Below are 22,975 nucleotides of genomic sequence, written 5' to 3' on the forward strand. Positions count from 1 at the left end.
TTTGTTTTGTTTTTTATCCGTAGCAAATGGAATCAGTCTGCAACCTGCGCCGATGATTAATTACACTACAATTATTATGCCTGTCAGTTTACTGTGGGGTTAGGCCTAAGATGCTCCCAGAGCTAGAGGAGGTATAAAGGGCCTGTTAGAGTCATCAAATAAGCCCACAGAGAAAGGATTCTTGTTTTTTTTTACCTGATAGATTTTACAGTATGTCCCATCAACCTTGGGGTGCATTTCCAAGATGAACATAAATCATCGTCTTTCCTTTTCAACTGACCACGCTGGTAGAACCAGGGGAGCTACTTCGTAGCCAGTAGCACCAGTGGATGCACTCAGCAGCTTGTAAATATGTAACACTCCCTCCACCTCCCAGTATTCTCCCAGACTGTTCAAAGTAAAAACAACTGTGTTCAAGTGAACAGGATAAAGAAAGGTTACATCAATAATAAATGGAATGAGGCACCGTCATTTGTCACGTGCAACATTTGCTGAATTAAAAATAAAAACATTCCCGTCAGCAAACTAAATTCTAAATAGATTTTTCAGAAAATCTTCACGCCACGTAACACAACATATAATGCGATTGAGGATTTTATTCATATTGCCCTCTGCTACCTCTTAATCAAGTACACGTGGACACTGCAGACTGGTTAGCAGCCAGCTCACTCTGCCCCAGACTCCTGCTGCTGCCTCGAGATGGAACAATAAGCTGATGGCTGCAACAGGGACACCTTTTGTTGCCTGTGACTCTCTGTGATCCCTAATTGGGTGATTACGTCTACCTCTGAGGTCAGACGGTTCCCCAGTTTCCAGAGAGGAATTGAAACCTAAAACAAACCAGGTCCTTTTTGAAATATTTGGTGAGAAAAGACAAAATCAAATAATTCAAAATGAATACCTCTAGTGATGGAAGAGGTGAGGTGAGGAGCTGCAAACTACAATTGCCAAAGATGCTCCTTTGAGGGACTTTTGAATGGGTGGGAGTACAACAGGACCCGAGACAGGAGAGTCTATACTATCAATCACAAAAATGTGTGCTTAAACGTCACACCAAACCCCCAACAGAGCCACTCCAGGACAGAGAACAGTGAACCGACTGCCTCAACTGTGAGCATCTGTGTTGGTGATTAAAAAAAAAATGAAAAGCTCCAGAAAAATGCAGGCTTTAAAAAAAGGTCACAAGGACACAATCCAAAGCAGTGACCAGCTCCTATAACTCCATCCTCTTCACTGCTCCCAGAGTTTTGAATTTTCAAACGACATGTGTTATGTATTCCCAGATCCCTTCTGCAGCTGCTCCTGTGGTCGGGCAAGTGCTTTGGGCTTTGGTTTATGTAATGACTGCAAAGCAACACACACACACACACACACATCCACATACAGTACGGCTCACTGAGTTGCTGCATGGCCAACATTGTGGCAAGCCGAAACAGAATCATTACAAACACTTTCACTTATTAAATTGGCCTGCTGCTGGATGCAAGACTTTATTTCATGGTTGGGTCTTTAAAAGGAGGGTAAGCACAGCGTTTGAAGGCCAGGATAGCGTCATTAGAAACATACAAAATTATTTTTTATAGAAATAGATGACATCAAAATATACAAGCCTCTTTGTAAAAAAAAAAAAATCAAGATTGACAGTGTTGCATATACTGTGTGTAAAATACAAGCTGACCACAAGTGAATTATGATCTCTCACATTCAGGGAAAAGGGACTCATACTGACGCTATTCACAGCAACCACCTGTCTTTGGTCTGTCCCACTTACTTAAACGTATGCACATGATGTTGCTGAAAGCTCTGTGTTGATTATTCTGGCTGACAACAGACTTGACAAAAGAGAATCTCCCTCAGGCTGACTGTGTTGTGACCCTAAAGCCCCTCCGAACAGCAGTTAAAGGGCAGCCGAGGTCAGAATGAGACTCTGCTTCCATTAAATTGTTGACAGAAACCAGCACCAAACAAACATGAACACTGACATTCAGAGCCACACTCTGCCTAAATTAGGTGGTGGTACCCTTCAGATACTCAGTGCAAAAAATACTGAACAAGAGCTCCACATAGTGGGCAATGTAGCCTGTGCCTTTACAATGAAAAACTAAAACTCAAGGCACAATTAACCAACATAATGGAGCAAGGTTTAAAAAAAAAAAAGAAATGAATCAAATAGAGAGGTTCATTTTTGTATCATGTGTGTGTGTCAGTGAAGCTAAACAATATTGTATCACTCAAAAGAAATCTTGCCAAAATAAACAACATGTAAAAAAAACATATGAAGACTTTTGCTCTTCATCAGGAGGCCTCTGTTTCTCCATTCTGGTAGCATCTCAGCCCTGTTCTTGGTTGAGAATTAAAGACATTTGATTTTCTCTTCGAGTTCTTCTCAAGCTGTGTATTTGAGCGTTAGATCTGTAAGAAGAAAGACATTGACACATAAAGATCTACATTATATGTACAAATTTAAGATACCTCATTAACTAATCAATATTTTAACAAACCAAAGCATTGTAGTTTTCTCTTCATTTAATTAATTATTCGATTAATACACCAACTTCTTTAGAGATAATGAACCATGTGTCATCGTTAAATATTTGCTGAGAAAATCTTGTCATTTAAAATTGTTCCGGGGAGAAATGCACCAATCTGCCTATTTTCAGTCCCGATACTGGTACCTGGGCTTTGGGTGTCGGCTGATACTGATTACTGATCCCATACCAGTGTTTGATCCACACAGTGAAGCTATGTGCCCCACTGTGTGGAAGTGACCGGGATCATCTCTTTAACGGGTAAGGCAACATCAGGTGTCATTGTGTGACTTTGCCGTTTTAAAAAGGGGTAGTTTGGATTCGCCAAAGTCACACAATGACACAAACACAGCTTACACTTTTTTTGTAAGTGGGCCTTTCTTGTAGGTAATTTAATTTTGTTGCCGCCCTGATCCACAGCAGCACATTGGTGACTGCCTCCTACTGTAGGTAATACACTGACAATGGATAAGTACCTCATACAAGCCCACTTCAAAAGATCTTTAGTATCCCTTTAAACTGTGAAATCTTAGAATGCAGGGTTTCCTGCGAGAAGTTCGGGCTTAAAAAGCTAATTTTACAGGAAACAACACTTCCAGAAGTGATTTTTTTTTGCACACGCACAACTTCTTACCGGGACAAATGATTTTTGTCAGTGATGCCTTCACTTCCTTGAGCTCCGGGTTCTCCTCAGAGTCTTTACTGGCGTGGAAGCGTGTGAAGTGCAGCGCAGGCCACCAGTCTTTTCTTGGAGCCATTTTTCCAGCGACAGAGTCCCTCCAGTCTTCTCTGTTGCGATTACACAAATATACAGTACGACTGGGATCAGCAACAATAACTGTCTTATAATAAAAACCTGCAGTCTATCAAAAACGGAGCTTCCAATTTTCCAAACTTTTAATACGCAACTGTAACTGTAGTTTCTCAATAACGGCCTTTAGAAGCTTCCACACATCCAGGTTCCTCCTCCAGCAGGCGAAGTCCAGCATTTCCAGAACGACTCCTAAAGCTTTCTGGGTGTCTTTTTTTTTCTCTGAAAAACAAAACACATAAAAAATGGATACTATGGAACAAAGAAAATGATACACGGAGACGTGGCTCTGACATAATAGGACATATATTTTCCAAGACCCAACAACACATATTCTTATATCACAATACGCCTCTTGATGTTTGCAGTCAGACATCACTCAGTCAAAAATAACTCAAATTAACGATTTTTTTCTCACGAATTTGATTCATTTTAATTATGTGTATAATTAATTATCTGGCATCACTTTTAATTTAAGAACGAATTTGCTTTTACCTGACTGAAGCAGGAGAGAGCTGTACTCCAACATCAACTCGTGGCTTGGGACTGATACATGGAGGACCTACGGCATTAGGAAGTCAAGTTTTATAGATCCATTAGACACAGAGTATTTATATATGTGTGCCTAACTGTACATCTTATAACCGAAAGGCACAACTTCTAGTTCAACAAAATTAAAATGGAAATTTGAATGCAGTTTCACAGGGATCATATCTCTCTTTATAATACAGCATATCAGTATGAATGCAGTGCTTTTGTACACGGTTGTACCTTCAATACTTTCACCAGTTTTCTCTCTGAAGCATTTTGCCGCTTTAAGTACTGGTACAGATAGACATGCGCGTTGGGATTGGGTGGGAAAGTGTTGTCATATGCGTAGTCATTCAGGACCTTTAAAGCCTCCTCATGATCCTCATAGAACTCCAGCATCTGCCAAATTTAAACAACCATATTACAAGAAGTAGAGACATTTAGCAAACCTGACAGGAACATTTGAAAACATGAAAGACAAGAAGTTGTTCTAAAACAACGGACTCAAGACATTGAAGTGCATGGTAGGTCTAGTCTAGGGAAGTGAATTTTTTACATTTTTAAAATGTACTTAAATGATTTATCGATTATCAAAATGATTGATTTAATTCTGTTGTGATATTAAACATATACGTTTCTTTAATTACATCAGGCAGTTGGGAATGAGTTCTTACCTCAACGTAACTCAGTATGAAGGGATCCCAGACGCCAGGTTTTTTCAAAATCTCCTTTAGATTCACAGAGGCCTGTCTGAAGTAGCTGTTCATCTCTTGGTTTTCACCACAGTCGGGATGCTCTGAAACAGTAGGATCAGTTCACACAAACAATTAAAGAGATTTTTCAAACATCGAGTTACACAAGAGAGTATGTTGTGTCAAGATTGCACACTCAAATAGGTTCCCTACAGCTTGGTCGCCTCTTTACCCGAGTAGTTACTAGGTCTGACCTGTAGGTGGCAGTGTGACATCACACAAGAGCTTGCATCAGGCCCACGAAACTCACAAGTAAGTAATGGATGCTTTTGGGTGTTGCGCTGTGTATCACCTTACCAGTGGTGTTGATGTAGGTAAACTTTTTGTCACACCAGATCATATAATCCAGTAAGCTCCTGTAGGCGTGGATCAGTTTAATCCTCTGATACTGAGCTGCTGACTCCTTCCCGTGCCTCCAACTTTCAGCGACAGACAGCTGATGCTTTGCATCCTCGATGTGACCGTTATGCAGCTGGTGGAACGAATGTTCCAGAGAGATCTAGAGACGCAAAGGAACAGGTCTCAGATGTCTTTCACTCGTGTAAAAAAGTGTGTGTACTCGGGTCTACTAGCTAACGTACCATCAGGAAATGTTTAACTCCCGAGTGTTTCATCCGTTCATAGATGTTGTTGTAATCTTCCATCGTTGAGTTGGGGTGATGGTGAAGGATCTCAGCGCTCATTCTCCAAATAAGCTGGTGTTGAAATTGCAAAAAGAGAGTTAATATCAAGGATGTGGAAACTTGCGTAGCTTTTGATCAAATTGTTTACATAACTAGTTAAAACAATTATTTACGAATATACTCTGTTGGAATCGAATTTGGAATCTTTGCTCATTTCTTTTTTTCCTGGATGACTGTGAAAGAGAATTAAGTTGCGTTTTTAGAAACAGGGCTTTTGTGGAAACTTGTGAAAAGAGTCAAAGTGTCTGTTCATGCTGTGCTGTAGGTGGAGTTATGTGTAGCAATTAGTGTTCTTGGCTTGTCTGCATGAAACAAAAACATACTAACGCAGACAAAAGCAAACATACCTCCTTGTACTGCTGACCTCTGCCATTGGTTGTGTCGTCTAACATTTGTGGGTAACATGCCATGTATTCTGCGGCCTCTTGCCACCTGTGGTGCAGCAGGGCTCCTCTGATCAGCTCCAGACAGGCTCTGGTACTCTTGTGAAACCCAGTTTCCCTCGATGTCTCTTTGGATGAAATAAAGTTTATTATTTTCACGATGAATGCATTTGTCCAAAACATTATTAACTATTATATGTTCTATAGCTCGACTGATACTGGATTTTTTTTAGGCTGATTTCAATATTCAAGAGTGTAAAAAAAATTATATATTATCCAATAGTCTTCTTTTTTTTTATGTAAACCCCTAACAGAAACAAAATTTTCTATAATAATCCTATGATTTATTTTACTAAAATTCTGGTTTAATTGTACTAAGTTAAACTGATTCTTTCCGTATCTTTCGTAATAGATTTTAAATTATTAATCAGCCAACACATTCACTGATGACTATATGTCTGAAATTGGCCGATATATCAGCCCGGACGATTAATCAGTTTAGCTCCATTAGATTATATATTGGAAACAGAACAACTCACCTGCATGCATGATATTAACCAGAGGGAGCTTTGATTTCTTCCCTTTTGAAGAGTTGTCGTCTGAGGAATCGTTGTCATCCTCTAAGTCCTCAGGGGACCCGAGCTCTCTTTGCAAGTCATCCATAATGATCACAGCACTGAGGCTCCGGTTGGACAGCTGTCCTTTATCACTTGCTCTGATGCTCACTGCGACGGCCACCTACAGGGAGAAAAAAATAAATAAACGTACTTACAAGACATGAAGATTGCTGTGCATGATAAGCCATGTCTGAACAATTAGTTGAACTATTAATTCATATTGTGATTGTTTTCTTGATTAATCCATTTGTCCTTTAAAACATCAGAAAACTGTGAAAAGTCCAAGTTGAATTATTCTTAATTAAGGTGTAATGTTAGACACATGAACCCACACCAGTGCTAGTATTGTGTTGTGATGTTTTACACTTCAGTTAACTTTACTGTGAGTCGTATGAATGGTGTGACTGTAGAAGAGAAGTGTTACTGTAACTTGAGGCCAACTCACAGGCTGGTTAAGTTAGCTTTCTCACAATCGCTTTGAATAAACGTCACCACCTATAAATCTATTATTGTATTATTTATGTGACAAAAATCACTGTTATTCTCTCGTAAAACAAAGTTGGATGAGTCCCTACCTGCTGAGCAGTAACGGTCTATCGATACTCGGATGTAAGGTAGACGACGTGCCGATGCTAAGTTAACAGCTAAGATTAGCCTGCACCGATGAGCTAACATTCAAATCTAACGTACAAGTACTCATTCTCTGCTGTTGTTGATAAATCAATAAGATGCGGTGTCTTCCATTGTAGACTAATGTGACTTCCACATGTTGTTAACTATTCACCACTATGCTCTTTGGGCAGTAGCTAAGGAAGTAGACAGAAAAGCTGCACGCCTATTGGCTGATGTAACCGGAAGAGGCGGAGCTTAGAGCTTATTTTTTTTTGTTTTCCCCTAAACTGAGGTGAAGGGATGTGACAGAAAAGATTCTTGTTTCAGAAACTGGGCTTCTGTATGCTATTTCACGTTTTACACGTTTTGTTCCACCTTGATATTTATAATGGCCAAGATTTAGTTCAGTGTATAGTTAATTATGTTTTTACAATGCTATTTCTTATTTACCTCTCAGAGTGTCATGCTTTTTGTTTTGTGATTTGTATGTGTAGTGGTAAATTCCCACTATCTATCTATCTATCTTGAAGTGGTGTGTGCAAACATTAAATGGATTACATGTTGAATGGATCAAAGGTTTTGTTGACACGATTATCTCATATAGTTATTTTAAAAACTCAAAATGTTCAAATTGTTGGCAGTATGTATTCTCTACATTATGGATTGGCATCACATATTGATTTTCCTTTTCAATATTAGGTAACAGTTTTGTTATGTTTTTAAGCCCATTTACCACCATCAACAAACTGTCTTTTCTCCTCTGTGATCTGAATTCAATGTGTTTTAAAAGGACTCTGTGGAGATTTACTGTCACTACAGTGCACCTTTAATCCGCTGGGGGAACAGCCCTAGTTTTCAGTCTCCTAAATCGTTTGGTGCATTTTGCAGATGTATTGGATGACTCCAGAAGAAACTGCACACTGACTGACGAGGTTGACTCCTTGTGCAGTTTTACCACTGCACCAGGGTGGGATCGTTTCTCACAGTCACACGGAGCAGCCAAATCCGAACCGTATATCCTGTAAATCTATCCGAGCCTACACCCAGCCGGATCTGATCTGCTGACGTGTCGGCTCCTCCAGCTCCGAGTGCTCATGCTCCAGCAGCAGAGTCGAGCCAGTCAACTAAAACTGCCAGCATGGCAGCAAAACACTTCTACCGACAGGGCTTTTTATTACTTTTATTTAATTTTATTTCAACCGCAGCCTTGGAAAAAAGGTTCTCCGACCTTAAACGATGCGCCGATGAGGAGTGCAGCAGTAAGTTTGCTGTCTTGTTGCGACTACTAGCTCATCGAGGATGCAATCTTCCCTCATCCAGATACCACAGCTAGCCATAAACTGCGCCTTATCTCTGGACCTGTTGCCAGTCGATATTTGCGACCTGGATAACCTCCCGTGGTAGCTCAGATGCTGCGTATCTGTGTGCTGCACACTGACATCACGCCGCGCTCATGTTAGCATGAGGTATTAGCTATTATTATTATTCGTGATAGCTCCGGCCTTTCTTGCTGGCTAATGTTAGCAGCTAGTTAGCCACCGGCTTTTAGCCAAAACTCTGCTAATGTTGGTAACGTTGGACAAACGACAGTAAACATTAGCTGACAAAGTACAGCTAGCGTTAACCGTGTTGTTAAGCCACGTTGGCTGTGGTTGTTCCTTCTCTCGTTGTAGCTAATGCTACTCAGCACAGACCAACGTCACTAGTCACAGTCAATTTAAAGTAACGTGTGTCCAGCCTGAGGAGGCTGTTGTTACAGCTGTTGTTGTTATTGTTCACCTGAAGAAATCACCTATTTGTTGACCGCAACCCAAAACGCTGGTGCAACGTTAGGTTGATAAGAAATGGTTAGATTGACGTATCATGAGGGGAAGATAGTTTGTCTTAAAAGAGTAAATATTAGACACATTAACACATTAAACAGAGAAAAGCCACAAGGAGATGAATTAAATGTTTTAAATCAACACATGAGACTTAAGACGGGACTAAACATCATGACGTTATGGTTTCAATAATACACTGCATCAATGCAGATAACGCTTCACTCTTTGCCATCTCGTTTTAGTTTAATCGGTTTCAGTCGTTTGTTGTGATGCATGTTTTGTTTATGGAAATATTGTAGAGCTGAAACAATTAGTGGATTGACCGAAAATAACCTGGCAATCATTTATAAAAACAGTCAATCAGTTAAGTCATTTTTTAATAAAAAGAAGAACCAAAACTCAGTTGGTTCCAGCTTTTGAGATGTGAATACGTGCTGATTTTGTTCATCTATAATCACATTAAACCAAATATATCTTTGGGTTTTGTACTGTTGGATGGACAAAGCAAGACATTTGAATTTGTCTACTTGGAATTTGAAATGTGCATTTTTTGGGCTATTTTCTGACATGAACAAAAGGCTTGCATCGAGAAAATAACAGACTGATTAAAAGCCCTAATCTTTGAATATAGTCTGCAAGTATTTAGAATTTTAGAAAGAGCAATATGTGAATAATAACATATTGCTAAAGCTTATCTTTTTGAAACAATTCTAATGCTTCCACTTTTTCTTTCACAGTGCTTCTGTGTCGGGGAAAAGCTATCAAAGATTTCTCGGGACCAGACTGTCGGTTCCTGAAAGTCAAAGAATCAGAAACTATCTATGTATACTACAAGTTGTCCGGCAGAAGGACCGACATGTGGGCCGGAAGTGTACGTATACTGTGGTTAATATTTAATCAGAAATGGATAACATCTAGCTTACGCTATGTTGTTATAACCTTCAACATGTTCTCTTGTAATTGAAATAGGTTGGAAATCACTTTGGCTATTTCCCAAACGACCTTCTTGCAGTTAACCACCTTTACACCGACAAAGAAATTGAAGTTCCAGCAGAGGTATGAAAATCTGTTGCTCACTACGTGAATCAATTAGACATCTAAAAATGTTGCTGGATGTTTTTTGATCTTGTCTTCTTTTTAAACTTCTTTTCAGGAAACGGATTTTGTCTGTTTTGAAACTGGATTTGATAAGTTTGACAATTACGACCTAGATTTACTGTTAGGCTCTTCACTGGAGGAGAATGATGGTGAAAATACTTTAACATCTGACCAAATTCAAGTGGCGGAGGATGAGCAGCAAGAAACGCAGCCATCAGCAGAAGAGGCGACTGACAGTGAAGAACAAACTGAGCATCATGATCGCTATGAGAACCTTGATGAAGTCCCAGATAAACAAAGTGCCTCTTTACCTGAACTTGACGTAGCAACTGAATCACCTTCTGCAGAAGTAGTACCGTCTGAGACAGCAGCTACACCCGGTGCGACTGGAAGAGCTACAGAACACACAGAAGCTGAGAAAAACACAGTCGTGTCCATTCTCGAAAATGTGTCAGAAAGGACTGAAACCAAAGAAACGCCCTCAACATCTCAAGCAGAAGCTGTGCCCAGAGGAGACTTTGCTTCAGAAAACAAACCAGTCTCGGTTTCTGAAGGAGCGCAAATCCCCGTGTTAAAAACAACCCTTGGAACAACTTTCGATGCCGTCGTCACCGAAGACGAAATCACCAAGAATGTCTCCCCATATGAAGAGGAAGAAGGCGAATATGTGGAAAATCCGCCCGAAGAAGACATGGATGTTAAAGCAGAAACTCCATTGCTGTCTTTTTCTGAAGAAACCATGAACACTCCAGCATCAGATTCCCTCAAAAAGCAGGAAAGTCCTCCGACTACACATGATAATAAGGCAGAGGCAGAGAAGAAGAACGTGTGGAGGTCCATCGGAGATGCTGTTTTTTCAGTTGTGACTGGGGGAGAGAGGACAGCACAAGATTTGAGTTCAGAGGAGGAAGGCGATGACGAGGACGAAGAAGCTGCTCCGACAACCCCTCAGAGTTTTGAGGAAGAAAAGGCCGCAGTAGAAGAAAAAGAAATACCAGTAGATTCATCTAAAGAGCCTGAGAACTTAGAGCCACCCTTGTTTGATGATGATGATGAGGGTTATGTAGAAGAGATTGGACCTGAGGACGCCTCGGAGGAAACTCTAACACCAACTGATGAGCCGATACACCATCAAACAGAAGCAACTGCAATATCAGTGGATCCGGTATCACAAGATGATACTGCTGACGTTCATGAGGCTGAAAACTCTGATATTCAAACAACAGATGAACCCATTGAGAGTGAGGAAGAAGAAGAGGACAACGAGGAGGAAGAGGAGGAGGAGGTGTCCAAAGATTCAGAGGTTAATAATGATGGTAAGAGTAGCGTTGTAATGGAGCAGAGTGAGGATTTGGACAATGAATTGGACGAAAACAAAACTGTGCCGAATCTAGAATTAGCTGGTACCCTAACTGAAACACAGCCAGACCCGTTCACTGAGGAGATGCAGGATTCAGATGTGAAAGATGATGAAAAGACAGTAGATGACCGCCTACCTAATCACATACATGACCACTTAATGACCGATTTAGAGAGTAATAACAGTCAACCAGAATTATCTGTGGAGGGACCGGAGAGTCACGAGGAACGTCTTGCAGATGAGTGGAAAGATGAAGAAGAGAAAGAGGTGCAGGAACAGAAAGAGGAGCAGAAGGAAGAATTACTTGAAGATGAAAATGCACTTTCTCTCTCACAATCTGACAACAAAGACTCTGAAGCCTCCCCTGAAACGGCTCCGCCCACTGTGTCCACTCCAGAGCCCGAATACAGCGACAGCGTGATGAGACTGACTCTGCTCCGAGGCCGTTTCTCAGAGGACACCGTGGAGAAGCTCCAAAAGCTTCTGGGTCTCAGGAATCTCTTCAAAGTGGAGGCCATGTACTCTGACTTGGACGTAGAGTTGCAGGCCTCCCGTCGCGCACACACGGGTACCACGCGAGACATTGAAAATGCGCTCGACGGCATCCTGGAGGTCTCTGAAACCGCCATCCTGGACGAGATCAAGAAGATGCTGGATAACCGGAGCTCAAAACGCAGTTATGACCAACATGCAGACACACGCCGTTTGGATGAGGAGACTGAAATAATGGATGACTTCCAGGAGTTCGGATTCAGCCTACGACAGAAGTATTCTACAGCCAGTGACAGCACGCCTTTGGCCGCAGAAAAAGCATCAGATATTGACCACGGTAGGTTTTGTTTTTAATGTTTAATTTTAGTTTCGATAAAGGTTTTAGGTCTGTGGTTGTACCGTTGCATATTCAGTTTTAACCTCTGATTTGGGCCTTTCACACACAAGCACAGTACATTGCATAAGCTTATGATCCACAGATGAAGTGAATGCAGAATTTGATACTGTGGCAGAGCAGATATGCAGCCCTGAATTGTCCTTTTTAGGCCCCATTCAGACGAGTGTCTTGTTCCCAGATTTATCCAGATTGTGTCTTCATCCGGTTAATAATAATAATAATAATACATTTTATTTATATAGCGCTTTTCATAAAACTCAAAGACACTTTACATTAAAATCATCATATATAAAAACAATACACTAAAAACATAAAATACACAATAGTGGTCACACATTAAAAGCAGTTTTGAACAGGTGGGTTTTGATTTGAGATTTGAATGTGCAAAGGTCGGTGCAGCCTCGGATGTGTTTGGGGAGAGAGTTCCAGAGGGAGGGGGCAGATATGGTTAAAAGGGATTGCAGCTCACACTTGACATCAGACTCAGGCCACCATTTGTGATAGTTTCACTTAATACTGCACACAACAGTGAATTGCGCCACTGCTAAAAACAAAAAAATACATATTTTATTCTTGGCCATACAGCTTCACCATTTTTTAGATTTGGAAATCTTGTCCTACTTGCATCATTTGTCAACCATGTTGCATAAGTGGACTCCACGGCCACTTCCTTTGTGTGTAATTCTCGAGATGGAAACGTTCTTTTCTTTTGTTTTACAGATGTGATGTGTGGCTTAGAGCCCAAATACAGATTTAAAATAGTCTGCTCACCTTACATTTAAATGTTTTCTCTGCTATGAAAGAGAGTCACACTGACCTCCTACTGAACAAACACCCTGTTCTTGACAAAGCCACATAGACCGCACCTGCTGTCACCAGATCAAACATGTTTGATGGAGTTCCACCTCCCAGAAACAAAATAACATCTCCTACCTGGACTACCATCCAGAAACTTTTTTTAGACAGACCTGGAAAATGACCTCCTTGACTAATCCCTAATTGTTCATGTGTTTTTGCTGTAGATGAACACAAATTGCAAGTAAAAGAAGACACGCCCCACATTGTTGAAGAAGACGAGGTTGTCGGCGTCCCTGAGGCTGAGAGCGATGACAACCTCGTAGTAACAACTCAGGAGGAAAGACCAGCGGAGACTAAAGAAGACCAGGTGGTTTTGGACGAGGCACACGGTGGACCGGATGTCAGTGTGGAGGAGGATGGCGGACTCTTTAATAAAGACAAAGACAATCAGCCTAGCTTCAGTGCATCAGATGAGAGGCAGGAGGTCCCTCAAGCCACCCTGGAAAATCCCGTAGACATGGGCCTTGGTGTCGAGGTTGAGCCCTCGCCCTCAGGTTGGTATTTCGCGTCCATAACTATAGTTTCTTAAACTTCGAAACAATAGTTGCTCACTTGGCTTCCATTCTGAAGGTGATTCCTTACATTTAAAGAATACTTTTACTCTTTTTGTCAAGCCCTCAACTTACATTTGACATTTATATTCAAAAATCCTCACTATTGGGGGCATAATGAAACCCTGATTTTAGCACTTTGGACTTGGGTTATCATAGAATTTAGCACAATTAGGCTCAAAATGTCATTCTTGGGGTCAGCAAATCCGTGCCCTCATCAGTCCAAGTCAGTCTTTCCTCGATTCACCTGGTTTTGGAGGAATTGTTTGATAATCACATGATATTTTTGACTACTTTGAATGCATTACATTTTTTGTACTTTGTCCGTAACACACATAACCTGACTAACAGGTTAATTTTGTTCCGCCAGGTTCTTTGGACTCCGTGGGACCAGTGTCTGAAATTCACGAAGAAGAAATGGGATTATTTTCAACTGGGATGGTTTACATGGGCTGCATCCTTTCGTTGATCAGGAGTAAAATTGCAGAGTGGACCACTGAGGCAAGTCTAAGAATTCTAGCTACTCCATTCACTAAGTTCAGCATTTATCTTGATAGAAAAGGAACTTCTTCAATAATTACGAAAGATCTTGGCAGAGTCTGTCTGTTCTGCTTTCTTCCTTGGTACTTCCTGTTCAGGCCCAGAACACACACGCAGTCGGTAGGTCTGCAAAGATATTGCCGATTGGAAAATAGTCCCCATTCATAAATGTAAAAAAAGGTTTTGGGACCCTGAACTGAACTGACAAAAACCTGATCACAATCTCAGTACTTCTCATACATGTAAAGGTATAATGACAATTTTCTAAAATGTTTTAATTTGGTCTAATGATCACAATTTTACCAATATTAATTTTCATACAGGTAAAAATGAATTAAACAAAAATATAAGGTCTCACTTAACTGGCCTATGATATGTATATTGCTGTTAACGCATTTTTACTTGCATCCTCCTGCGCTCACACATTTAGACAGCACGAGCTGTCAATGATTAACAGGGTGAATGCTGGGGCCTGTGTACAGGGGGGAAAGTCAAATTTTCGATTGTGCCTGAACGTCCCACGGGCCTCCCCCTGTCATGTGTGTCGTAGGCTGAAGTTCAGCCTGAGTTTAGCTGGACACTAGCACAACCGGCGGGCCTTGTTTTGGCAAAAAAACATCATAAAAAACAGCATTATGATGAACTCTGAGCTGTCAAATTAATTTAGGTTCTCACTTGCTTGTTGTAGTCTAATATGAATCCATATTTGAACCTCCAGCTCAACTAACGTTTCCTGCTCGTCGGTGTATTTTTGATAGTGAATGGGACACGACGACTCGTCTGTTATTACCGTTAGCAGACTGTTGTTGCCAAGTCCTACTTATCACCTGTCTCGACTATCTATCGTTGTCCGTTTTTGTAACGACGTATTTTGTTATTTACCAGGGCTTTAACGGCTAACCTCGGTAGCTTAATTGTGCGGTTTACTTTGAGGATAACAGCGGCGTGCTAGCAAAGCGAACATCTGTCAAACTAGCACAACGTTACTCGTGCTAGTTCCGTTTGTGTTTCAAAGACTATATATAGCATGGAGGGTGATGCTTTAACCAGACCTGTAATGGAACCGGAGCATGTTTACATGTTGTTTCTCAGGGAGCTGCATCACGTGAGTGAACATTTGAGTCTCTTATGTGAAGCATTCATTATGCTGACGTGTTAATGAGCATTAGTGCTGAGGCACATTGACTTGAACGTTTCCCCTGAGTTTACGCACCAAACCTGATGCAGTTGATGTTGCCTCTTAGATATCTATGACTTCCATATGGTTCTTTCATATCGTGTGTGTGTGTGTGTGTGTGTGTGTGTGTGTGTGTGTGTGTGTGTGTGTGTGTGTGTGTGTGGGGGTGTGGGTGGGTGGGTGGATTGGAGTTTGAGTGAAACATAGTATGGTTGCAGTCCTGCTTTTGTGCATTGCTACATACTAAAAAAAAGTGTAATGGAAGTGAGTGAAATGAAGCTGATTGAAGAGAGCACGTTAATCCTGTCAGCAGATGTGGTGTGTAGATGTATGTGTAATCCCTCTGCTTCATTAGAGTGTGTGTTTGTTCCTGTGTGAACTGCCACATGCTCAGTTCAAAGGTTTCTCTGTGTTTGGAGCAATCGGCAAGAGTTCTTAGTATGACTCGACGTTAGTAAAGTAGTAAAGTTATGGTCTATTGTGACTACTGATACAATTCATAAGCACGACAGCCAAACAACTATTGTATGATAAGTGAAGGAAGCCGTTATAATACACTCAATATTACCCCATTGTAATACTTCTTTGTTAGTCCAGCAATGCTTTGTTTATTATTGTGTGCTTGTGCTCTAGATCTTGACGAGCTTTCCTCTCAGTGGTGTGAATAGAGTAACATGTCACACGTGTATTTAGTGCATTCTGTTAATGGATACACGGTATCTCAGTCTAGGGGTGCATGCAAATAGTGCAAGTGAGGCTGAAGCTACTGTATAGGCCGGTTAAGTGAGACCGCTGGAGTGTCTCGCTGTGCTTTGGCAAATATTGACTAGCCATCTGTCTCTATTTTTAGTCTCATCATCATATTATTCACATAGTAAGAAGAGTAACAAGAGTATCCCCCACCCCTCGTTTATTAACACCTTGAGACATGGAAGATTATGTTAAACCAGTTTTATTTTTATCATTCCTGATTCGGTCCCCGATCATTCCTTACTAATTTTGGATTTGTTTGTGTGCCGTCAGGTGATTTCATTGCTGCCAGAAGAGTGGAAGCCGGGGGAAACCTTGTTTGGATGTCCGTGGCAAGTTGTGGTCATCACTGCTTTGGTTGGAGTGGTGACCTTCACCCTCTTCTTCTGGAGGACCGTGTTGGCAGTAAGTGTGCTGCTCTCATCTCTGCTCAAAGGAGGTGCTAGGGTCTGTCGACAACAACAAATATTGTAATTGTATGAGCTTAGATGTCATTAGGTTTTGACTCTGAAGATGCACACATCATTGAAATGTCGGCTCACCTACCCATGGTTTGAGATCGACATAATACATTCTTATCTGTGTCACTGTTTATCATTTATACACGGTTCCTGATATGACAAAGCTATATTATGTACATGGTGACCATACCGTGACAGTTATCCCAAACTGATCTTTACTTATTGGCTTTCTAAATATTTTCAGGTTAAGAGGAGCGAATATCTCGGTAAGTTTTAATATATTTTAATACATTACAAAATGCAGAAGTGTAAAATGTAACTGACTGTGTACTCTCTGTTGGACTCAGTGGATGAAAAAAGGCTGGCGGAGCAAATCCTGGCATTAAAACAAGAGAAGAATGACTCTCTCGCCAAAATGTCTGAACTCCAAAAACAGGTGAGCTACAAGTAACACGTGGTCAAATATCTATAAACTACTTGTGAACAAAATATACGTTGTTTTGTTTCTGGAACTTTCTAAAATGTTTTTTCTTTCTTCTTTTTTGAAGACTGAACAACTGAAAGAAAATCAAAAACAGTCAAAGGAAACAGTTAGTTGTACAATAAAAAGGATGCAAGACCTGGAGGTAAGCACTACGGATACTTAGTCTTTGTGTATTAACTCTTACTGCATCGAGTGTTGGGTGTAAATGGCTTCTTATTGTCTAAAGACTGTCTGAAGTTTCTCTCATTACCTATTTGCAGAGTAAAGTTTTGGAGGCAGAAACCCGGAATGAGCATGCAGCTGAGGAAAAAAACAAATGTGCAAAACTACTCCAAGACGAGAGGGCAAACTCACTGCAAAATGGCACCAGGGTAACTGTTTAATATATTTACCTTCCTGCTACGTCTTTAGCTCTCGTCTCAGACTCGTGACGCTGAACGGTTTTCTCTTAACAGATCGAGAAGTTAGAGAAGTTAAACGAGAAGCTCCAGCTCAGCAGGAAGAAGATCCAGGAGGCTCTCTCTAAGGTACGAGTCCTTGCGTAATCTTTTGCACACATTGCGAGAGTAAACGAAGCTTCTGGTTTCAGCTACTCTTTTCAACCGCATGCATTCGCTACAGACCGCTGTTCTCCTGGACGAGGCCAAGATTCGCGAAGATGCCCGAAAAGTTCAGCACAAATGTCTCGAGAAAGATTACTCGGCACGAAAAGAAGAAAATAAAACGGTAAGACATGTTGTTTTGATCTTTTTTTTCCATCATCATTTTATATGAATACTGTTTCCTGACTTGCCAATTCTTACAGCTCAAGGCTACCATTAAAAGCTGGGAGGACAAACACAAGGAGCTGAACGAGCAGATTAAAGTCTACCAAAAGTCCCAGAAAGAGCTGGAGGACTCGGTGGTGCTCAAAGATCACAACGTGGAGGTCAGGAAACTGCTGTCTCAGCACATATAAGTCCTTAACTTGCATTAAATTATGAACTAACCCCCAAACTAACATGTCTCCTGACAGGTGCTGTCTGAACTTCTGGCTGACCTCGACGCTTGTGATCTGCAAAAGAGTGACACCAAAGTGTTAGCCAATGGTGAAGTAGCTCCTGGTTAGTCCCCACTCTGTTACTAACTTAATGAAAGCAGTAATACGCAAATGTGTTGAGTAGATTTTAAACCACCACATTGTTTGTTGTCGGTGATGTTTCACACTAAGTGGTTGATGGTCTTTCAGTGTCTTTTTCAGACAAGAAGACCGCCGTAAAGAACAGGATCAAACAGATGATGGATGTTTCTCGGGTAAGATGTCGAAATAACTATTAAATACATCGTAGTCACGAATGACGCATGTTAATACTAATAACGCAAAGTGTTGACTTGCTTTAAAATATTCCCATCATTTGTTTCCAGGTCCAGACCACGCTCACTGTGGTCGAGGAAGAGCGCGATCGCTTCATGACCAAACTACTGAATGAAGAAAAGACTAGAAAGTCACTGGAAGGTATGTCGGCCATCTTTCTTTTGATCGAAGTTTGGTTTTTTTTGGGCCCTTTTTTCCTGCCTCTCTCTCTAAACCCACCATTGTGTTTGGCTACAGAGCAACACCAGGAGCTGGAGCACGCAATCACAGCCCTAAAAAGCGACAAGAGCCATGTTGAAAACCAGTTCAAGATCCTCCAGCAGAAAAACGAAATCATGGTTGAGATGTATCAGCAGAAGGAAAACGCTTTGCAGCAGTAAGTGAAGCCGTAACACGTCTTTTTTTTATTTTTAACTGCTGTTAGACACTATAACATCTGCTGTCCTCTCACCATGATGAATATGAATAAGCGTCGTACGTCTTTGAATCGGAGAGATGTGAAGGAAACCCGGTGTTGCCGTTATTTGAAGACAGTTTCTGTGGCTTCGCAGGAGATTAACGAAGGAAGAGCTGGAGCGACGCAGCAAAGAGAGTCAGCTGTCCGAGGTGGGAGGAAAAGCTGTAGAGGCCGAGGAGCAGGTTAGAGTCTTCAGGCAACGCATTAACGACATCGAGGACGAGATGAAGAAGACGGAGCAAGTCTATAAAGACCAGGTAGCTATTCATTCAGAAATGAGCAAGTAGACGGCGACATCGGACTGAACCCCCCTGACTAAATATCTGGTTTCTGTCTGTTTTTAGATCAAAGAACAGGAAAACAAAACTCACTCAAACTGGGTATGCAGCACAAAGTGGCACACTTTATTCCACATTTGCAAATATGCTATAAATGGATATTTAAGATTGACAATAAGCTCAGATTCTAGTCACACGCTAATTCTCCGTTACGTTTCCAGGTAAATGCTCGTAATGCAGAGCGAGCTCTGAATCAAGAGAAGCTTGAGTCATCAAAGCTCCGTGAAAAGTAAGTGTTGGCCGAATTAGTAAAGAATTGTTTAAAATGATTAGATTTATCATCATTTTTAATCAACATGCACTTGTTCCAGCTCCTCACATGTGAGGATTTGCTATTTTTCTCTGTTTAAGTTTCACTGTAAACGGAGTATTGTTTGATTTGTGACTGTTTTGTTGGACAAAAGGTGCAACTTGATGACGTCACCTTGACCTCTGGGAACCATTTCACAGTTTTCTGAAAACAAACTCTCATCACTCAATAATAGAAATACTAATTCCCCGACCCACGGAGCTTATTTGCATCTCACCAAAAGTGTTTGTTTGTTCTTTTACCCAGACTGGCTGTACTCACCTCCCAGCTCAATGAGCGCCGCGCTCCTCTCTTCAGACCGAACTCTGGACAACCTGCCGGCCCTCGCCAAGGTAAACACGCCACAAACCTTTCCTGCTGTTTTCTTCCATCTGGGTCACTCCTCGTCCTGCAGAGGATGATTTCAATGTGCTCGACAGTCTTCTGAGAGCCCGGAATGAGGACTTCGTCTCTGCGTAGATTGTAGTGTGTTGTCCCCGGTTTTTTTTCCTTTTGGTAAATGGATGGTTTTGATCGTAACAGGTGATTCTTATGGGCCCTCTCCTGTGAGTGGGGGTGCACCGTCCCCTCCAATAATGATAGAGGGTCCCAGGCGCCCTCCGTCTGCCCCACTGGGGCGAAGAATGGACCCGTACGGTGAGTCCCGGTGGATTACTTCACCTTCTTTAACCGTCGCCACAGTCGGACATCATCCCTCCGCTACAGCCTTTTGTCTTTAAATCTTTTTTTCTCTTCCACACCTGACTTCATTTTTCTTTTCAGATCTGTCACCTTCTTGAGTTCTTCTTTTTTCCTTCCCAGTGTGTCATCCTGGCATCTCTGTCTTCAGCTCCATTTTTACTGCTCTTGTTTTGTTTCTTTTTGTTGAATCATTTAGAAATTTGAAGAACACATATTTAACTGCATGTTAAAATCTTAAACGGTACAGACGGATCAATTGCTTATTTAGTCATGAATTACAGGTTAAAAACCATGTTTTCGGGGGCTTTAAAGTCATCCATAATGCTTTTTTCCTCTGACTGTAGTATTCATAGAGAAGAGATGGCCATCCTTTGTTTGCTTCTTCCAACCGTCTTCCCTGGAAAAGTGCTACAGGCAAGAGTCCTGAGGAATTTCGGTAGTCAATCCATCTTCTTCTCTTCTCCCCTTCAGGTCCACGGCCTCCATCAGACCCACACGGTCGTTACCCTGAAAGTAAACACATCTCTGGGATGGGTATGTCCTCTGCCGTCTCTGCGTTTCAACGAGTTCACCTTTTGCTTTCAGCCTCGTTACAGCACTGTTGCCGTTTCTCCTCTTTCAGACATGATGGGCCCCCGAAGCTCGTCCCCTGCCAACATGGATGGATCTGTAAGTCTTTTTCTCAGCCCATCATTTTTTACACGTTACCGTTCCCTCATTTCATCTGCAGGGCTGGAGCTCCTACCGACTTGTCCGTTGTGTATGTCCTTGCTCTAAAACAGACACAGGCAGTAGATCCACAGGTTAAAGCAGAGACACAGGCTGAGGCCTCCACAGGCAGTCCAGAGCCAGTGAGTATAGAGGCTGGCCAGTCCAGGCGCGTGAAGGCGTCCGCAAGCTCGCCGCCCTCTTCCCTGAAGCTGGATTTGCATTTTGGGAAGCGATTGGTAGCATTTTGGTTCACTGGGGCTGACTTAACTGTTTTGGGCTGAGTGTGTGGTGTCACCTGTTCTCACCGCACTAAGAGAAGCAGAGCTTCTTTTCATCGTGTCTAAACTTCAGCTAAAATGTGTCTTGGAAACTATTTTGGGTCCTTGAAAGTTGCAAGTGTGTGAGTCAGGGGTCGAGTGTTTGTGAAAGTGGTTTGGTTTTACATCCAAATAATCATGGTGTGAGGTTACTGGCTATGTGATTTGAGCCCCGGCTAAAGGATCTTTTGGTTTGTGGATCTTTTCACTGCATGACTAAAATTTGATTCCATATCTACTCACTTCCAGTAACGACTCAAATTGAAGCGACCGCACACTGCTCTTTCTCACCATCGTGTCTTTTTCAGGGACCTGGATCCTTCCTAGCATCTCCGATCAGGGACTCACCGGGCCCTATGGTCCAAGGACCTCCCCATGGCCCCCACGACCAGATCCTCCCTCCTGGACCCCACGGCCGCTTGCCGCCTCCTGGACCTTACAGAGCTCTAAGACCTGGCCTCTACCACCTTCCACCGGGTCCTCATGGTCCTCTTCCTCCTAATCTAGCTCCTCATCATGGGCCTCCACTACCAGCCAATGGGCACCCAGGTATGCCACTGCCTGGACCAATGGGAGGAGAGTTTGGACCTCGCCCTGCCAACGGACATGCATTCAACCCCAGGCTAGCCCCTGCACATGTCATCGATCCTCGGGGTCCACTACCGCCACACTTCCGTCCAACTCATCACTTCGGGCCGATGCCTCTGCAACATGGTACGTTCTGCCCTCTGTTATTTCATATTAGTTTTTGTAGTCATATCAGTATACACCAGGTCTGGATCCCACGGTTTTTCGGGTCATTGAGTAGTAGGGCTGTCAACAAATATTGTAAATTTGAATATATTTCCCTTTTTTAAATCGTTCTGTCCAGGTGTCCGTGGACCTATGGGACCACGTCCACCTGTCCCTCTTGACATGCGCTACCCAGGACCCCGAGACCACTATAGACCGCCAATGAACCTGCCTCCAGGCGCCCCGCCCCATCCCGCACACGGTCACGCTCCACCCGACGCCCTCCATAGCTCGCACAGCGGCCCCAGACAGGACCTGCATGCGAAGCAGGAGGCCCCTCAGGACTCAGCGAGGCCAGCGATGGTCAAGCCTTAAAGATGCCACCAGCTGTGGCAGAGGACTTGAACTTAGCCTGAACACATCACATCATCACCCCAGATCCAGTCTGAACAAAGGTCATGATTATTTTCATATTTCAGTTATAAAATAAAAAAATTGCAAGGATGTTTATAAAAAGAAAGTCCTTAAATTAAAGCATCAATAATTGTGTCTGAAATCAATGCGTGAAGAGGTTTGCCACTTTTCTAAACAGCTTATTGTGCAATAATAATTCATATGTATTTTCATTTTTGTTGATCTTTTAAAAAAGTATATATATCAATGATTTTTAAGGGGCAATTTTTTAAATGTCATTTCCTGTGGAAATTATTTTAAAAAAGGAGTTTAGCTTCTAGCGTTTCAGGAACTCCATAATTTCCCAAAGCTGTTGCTTTCGAGTCGACTGTAAAGCAGATGTGTAATTTGATGGCCAGATGTATAACTTATTTTACTATGTTGGTAGAACTTGTAATAATAAAGAATGTAAAAGCTGTCTGTTATGTTACTAACTGGTTACAGTAGATGTATTTTACACTGCGCCTAAATCATTTTCAACATGTCTTTACAGCGTTTGCTTTATTTGGAAAGAAATAAGGCATACATCTGGACTGCTGTCAGTTGACATGTGAACTTATCCAAAAACTGCATGTACCATATTTAGCGACACTGGGAGCATTTCATCAATGATTCAAGACGTTTGTCCGGCTGTTCTGTCCATTTCTTTTGCTTTTTAACTAAACCTTTTGGAGAGCATGAAAAACAAGTCATAGTCCTTTGAAGAGCATTGCC

The 22,975-nt window shown here is 41.9% G+C and overlaps 2 protein-coding genes and 1 long non-coding RNA gene across 11 annotated transcripts; 1 reads left to right on the forward strand and 2 right to left on the reverse strand.

Moving 5' to 3' along the window:
* Positions 1 to 1,451: 1,451 nt before the first annotated feature.
* On the reverse strand, positions 1,452 to 8,238 carry taf1a (TATA box binding protein (TBP)-associated factor, RNA polymerase I, A). 3 transcript variants are annotated; one of them, XM_076083871.1, is made up of 11 exons: positions 7,742 to 8,238; positions 6,228 to 6,426; positions 5,653 to 5,816; positions 5,204 to 5,317; positions 4,920 to 5,121; positions 4,545 to 4,666; positions 4,111 to 4,269; positions 3,835 to 3,901; positions 3,438 to 3,561; positions 3,163 to 3,317; positions 1,452 to 2,412 (listed from the first exon to the last, which is right to left on the reverse strand). In XM_076083871.1, exons 2-11 carry the CDS (start codon positions 6,349 to 6,351, stop codon positions 2,387 to 2,389), a joined length of 1,257 nt encoding a protein of 418 aa, XP_075939986.1. In that variant the 5' UTR covers positions 6,352 to 6,426; positions 7,742 to 8,238; the 3' UTR covers positions 1,452 to 2,386. The 3 variants fall into 3 exon arrangements, with proteins under 3 accessions (XP_075939986.1, XP_075939985.1, XP_075939984.1); XM_076083870.1 differs by lacking the exon at positions 7,742 to 8,238 and adding an exon at positions 6,996 to 7,674; XM_076083869.1 differs by lacking the exon at positions 7,742 to 8,238 and adding an exon at positions 6,881 to 7,674.
* Positions 7,831 to 22,679, forward strand: mia3 (MIA SH3 domain ER export factor 3). 7 transcript variants are annotated; one of them, XM_076083857.1, is made up of 28 exons: positions 7,840 to 8,176; positions 9,478 to 9,611; positions 9,710 to 9,796; positions 9,894 to 12,027; positions 13,110 to 13,439; positions 13,867 to 13,997; positions 16,237 to 16,368; positions 16,669 to 16,690; positions 16,772 to 16,860; positions 16,973 to 17,050; positions 17,169 to 17,279; positions 17,364 to 17,435; positions 17,530 to 17,634; positions 17,714 to 17,836; positions 17,924 to 18,011; positions 18,149 to 18,201; positions 18,313 to 18,403; positions 18,500 to 18,638; positions 18,814 to 18,976; positions 19,064 to 19,099; positions 19,219 to 19,286; positions 19,614 to 19,699; positions 19,890 to 20,003; positions 20,520 to 20,582; positions 20,671 to 20,717; positions 20,831 to 20,899; positions 21,385 to 21,790; positions 21,948 to 22,679. In XM_076083857.1, the coding sequence occupies exons 1-28, from the start codon at positions 8,056 to 8,058 to the stop codon at positions 22,181 to 22,183; spliced, it is 5,328 nt and encodes a 1,775-aa protein (XP_075939972.1). In that variant the 5' UTR covers positions 7,840 to 8,055; the 3' UTR covers positions 22,184 to 22,679. The 7 variants fall into 7 exon arrangements, with proteins under 7 accessions (XP_075939977.1, XP_075939972.1, XP_075939974.1 ...); XM_076083856.1 differs by having other exon boundaries at positions 7,842 to 8,176; positions 18,137 to 18,201; XM_076083861.1 differs by lacking the exon at positions 7,840 to 8,176 and adding an exon at positions 8,248 to 8,383 and having other exon boundaries at positions 18,137 to 18,201.
* On the reverse strand, positions 12,033 to 15,234 carry LOC142941790 (uncharacterized). The gene is made up of 2 exons (XR_012951541.1): positions 15,089 to 15,234; positions 12,033 to 14,162 (listed from the first exon to the last, which is right to left on the reverse strand). It is a non-coding gene; the product is annotated as an uncharacterized LOC142941790 (long non-coding RNA).
* Positions 22,680 to 22,975: the final 296 nt, after the last annotated feature.

Source organism: Anarhichas minor, unplaced genomic scaffold (assembly GCF_050575085.1).
Source record: "Anarhichas minor isolate MPS153535 unplaced genomic scaffold, ASM5057508v1 ptg000136l, whole genome shotgun sequence".
Lineage (NCBI taxonomy): Eukaryota > Metazoa > Chordata > Actinopteri > Perciformes > Anarhichadidae > Anarhichas > Anarhichas minor.

Bases quoted from the DNA above. Each gene is read 5' to 3' on its own strand.
- taf1a (XM_076083871.1), bottom strand. From the start codon at position 6,351: ATGGATGACTTGCAAAGAGAGCTCGGGTCCCCTGAGGACTTAGAGGAT. The intron at 4,667-4,919 runs GTAAGGTGATAC...CTACTGTTTCAG, and splicing joins TACCTACATCAACACCACTG to AGCATCCCGACTGTGGTGAA. The intron at 3,902-4,110 runs GTACAACCGTGT...CTAATGCCGTAG, and splicing joins AACTGGTGAAAGTATTGAAG to GTCCTCCATGTATCAGTCCC.
- mia3 (XM_076083856.1), top strand. From the start codon at position 8,056: ATGGCAGCAAAACACTTCTACCGACAGGGCTTTTTATTACTTTTATTT. The intron at 18,202-18,312 runs GTAAGATGTCGA...ATTTGTTTCCAG, and splicing joins AGATGATGGATGTTTCTCGG to GTCCAGACCACGCTCACTGT. The intron at 19,100-19,218 runs GTATGCAGCACA...TTACGTTTCCAG, and splicing joins ACAAAACTCACTCAAACTGG to GTAAATGCTCGTAATGCAGA.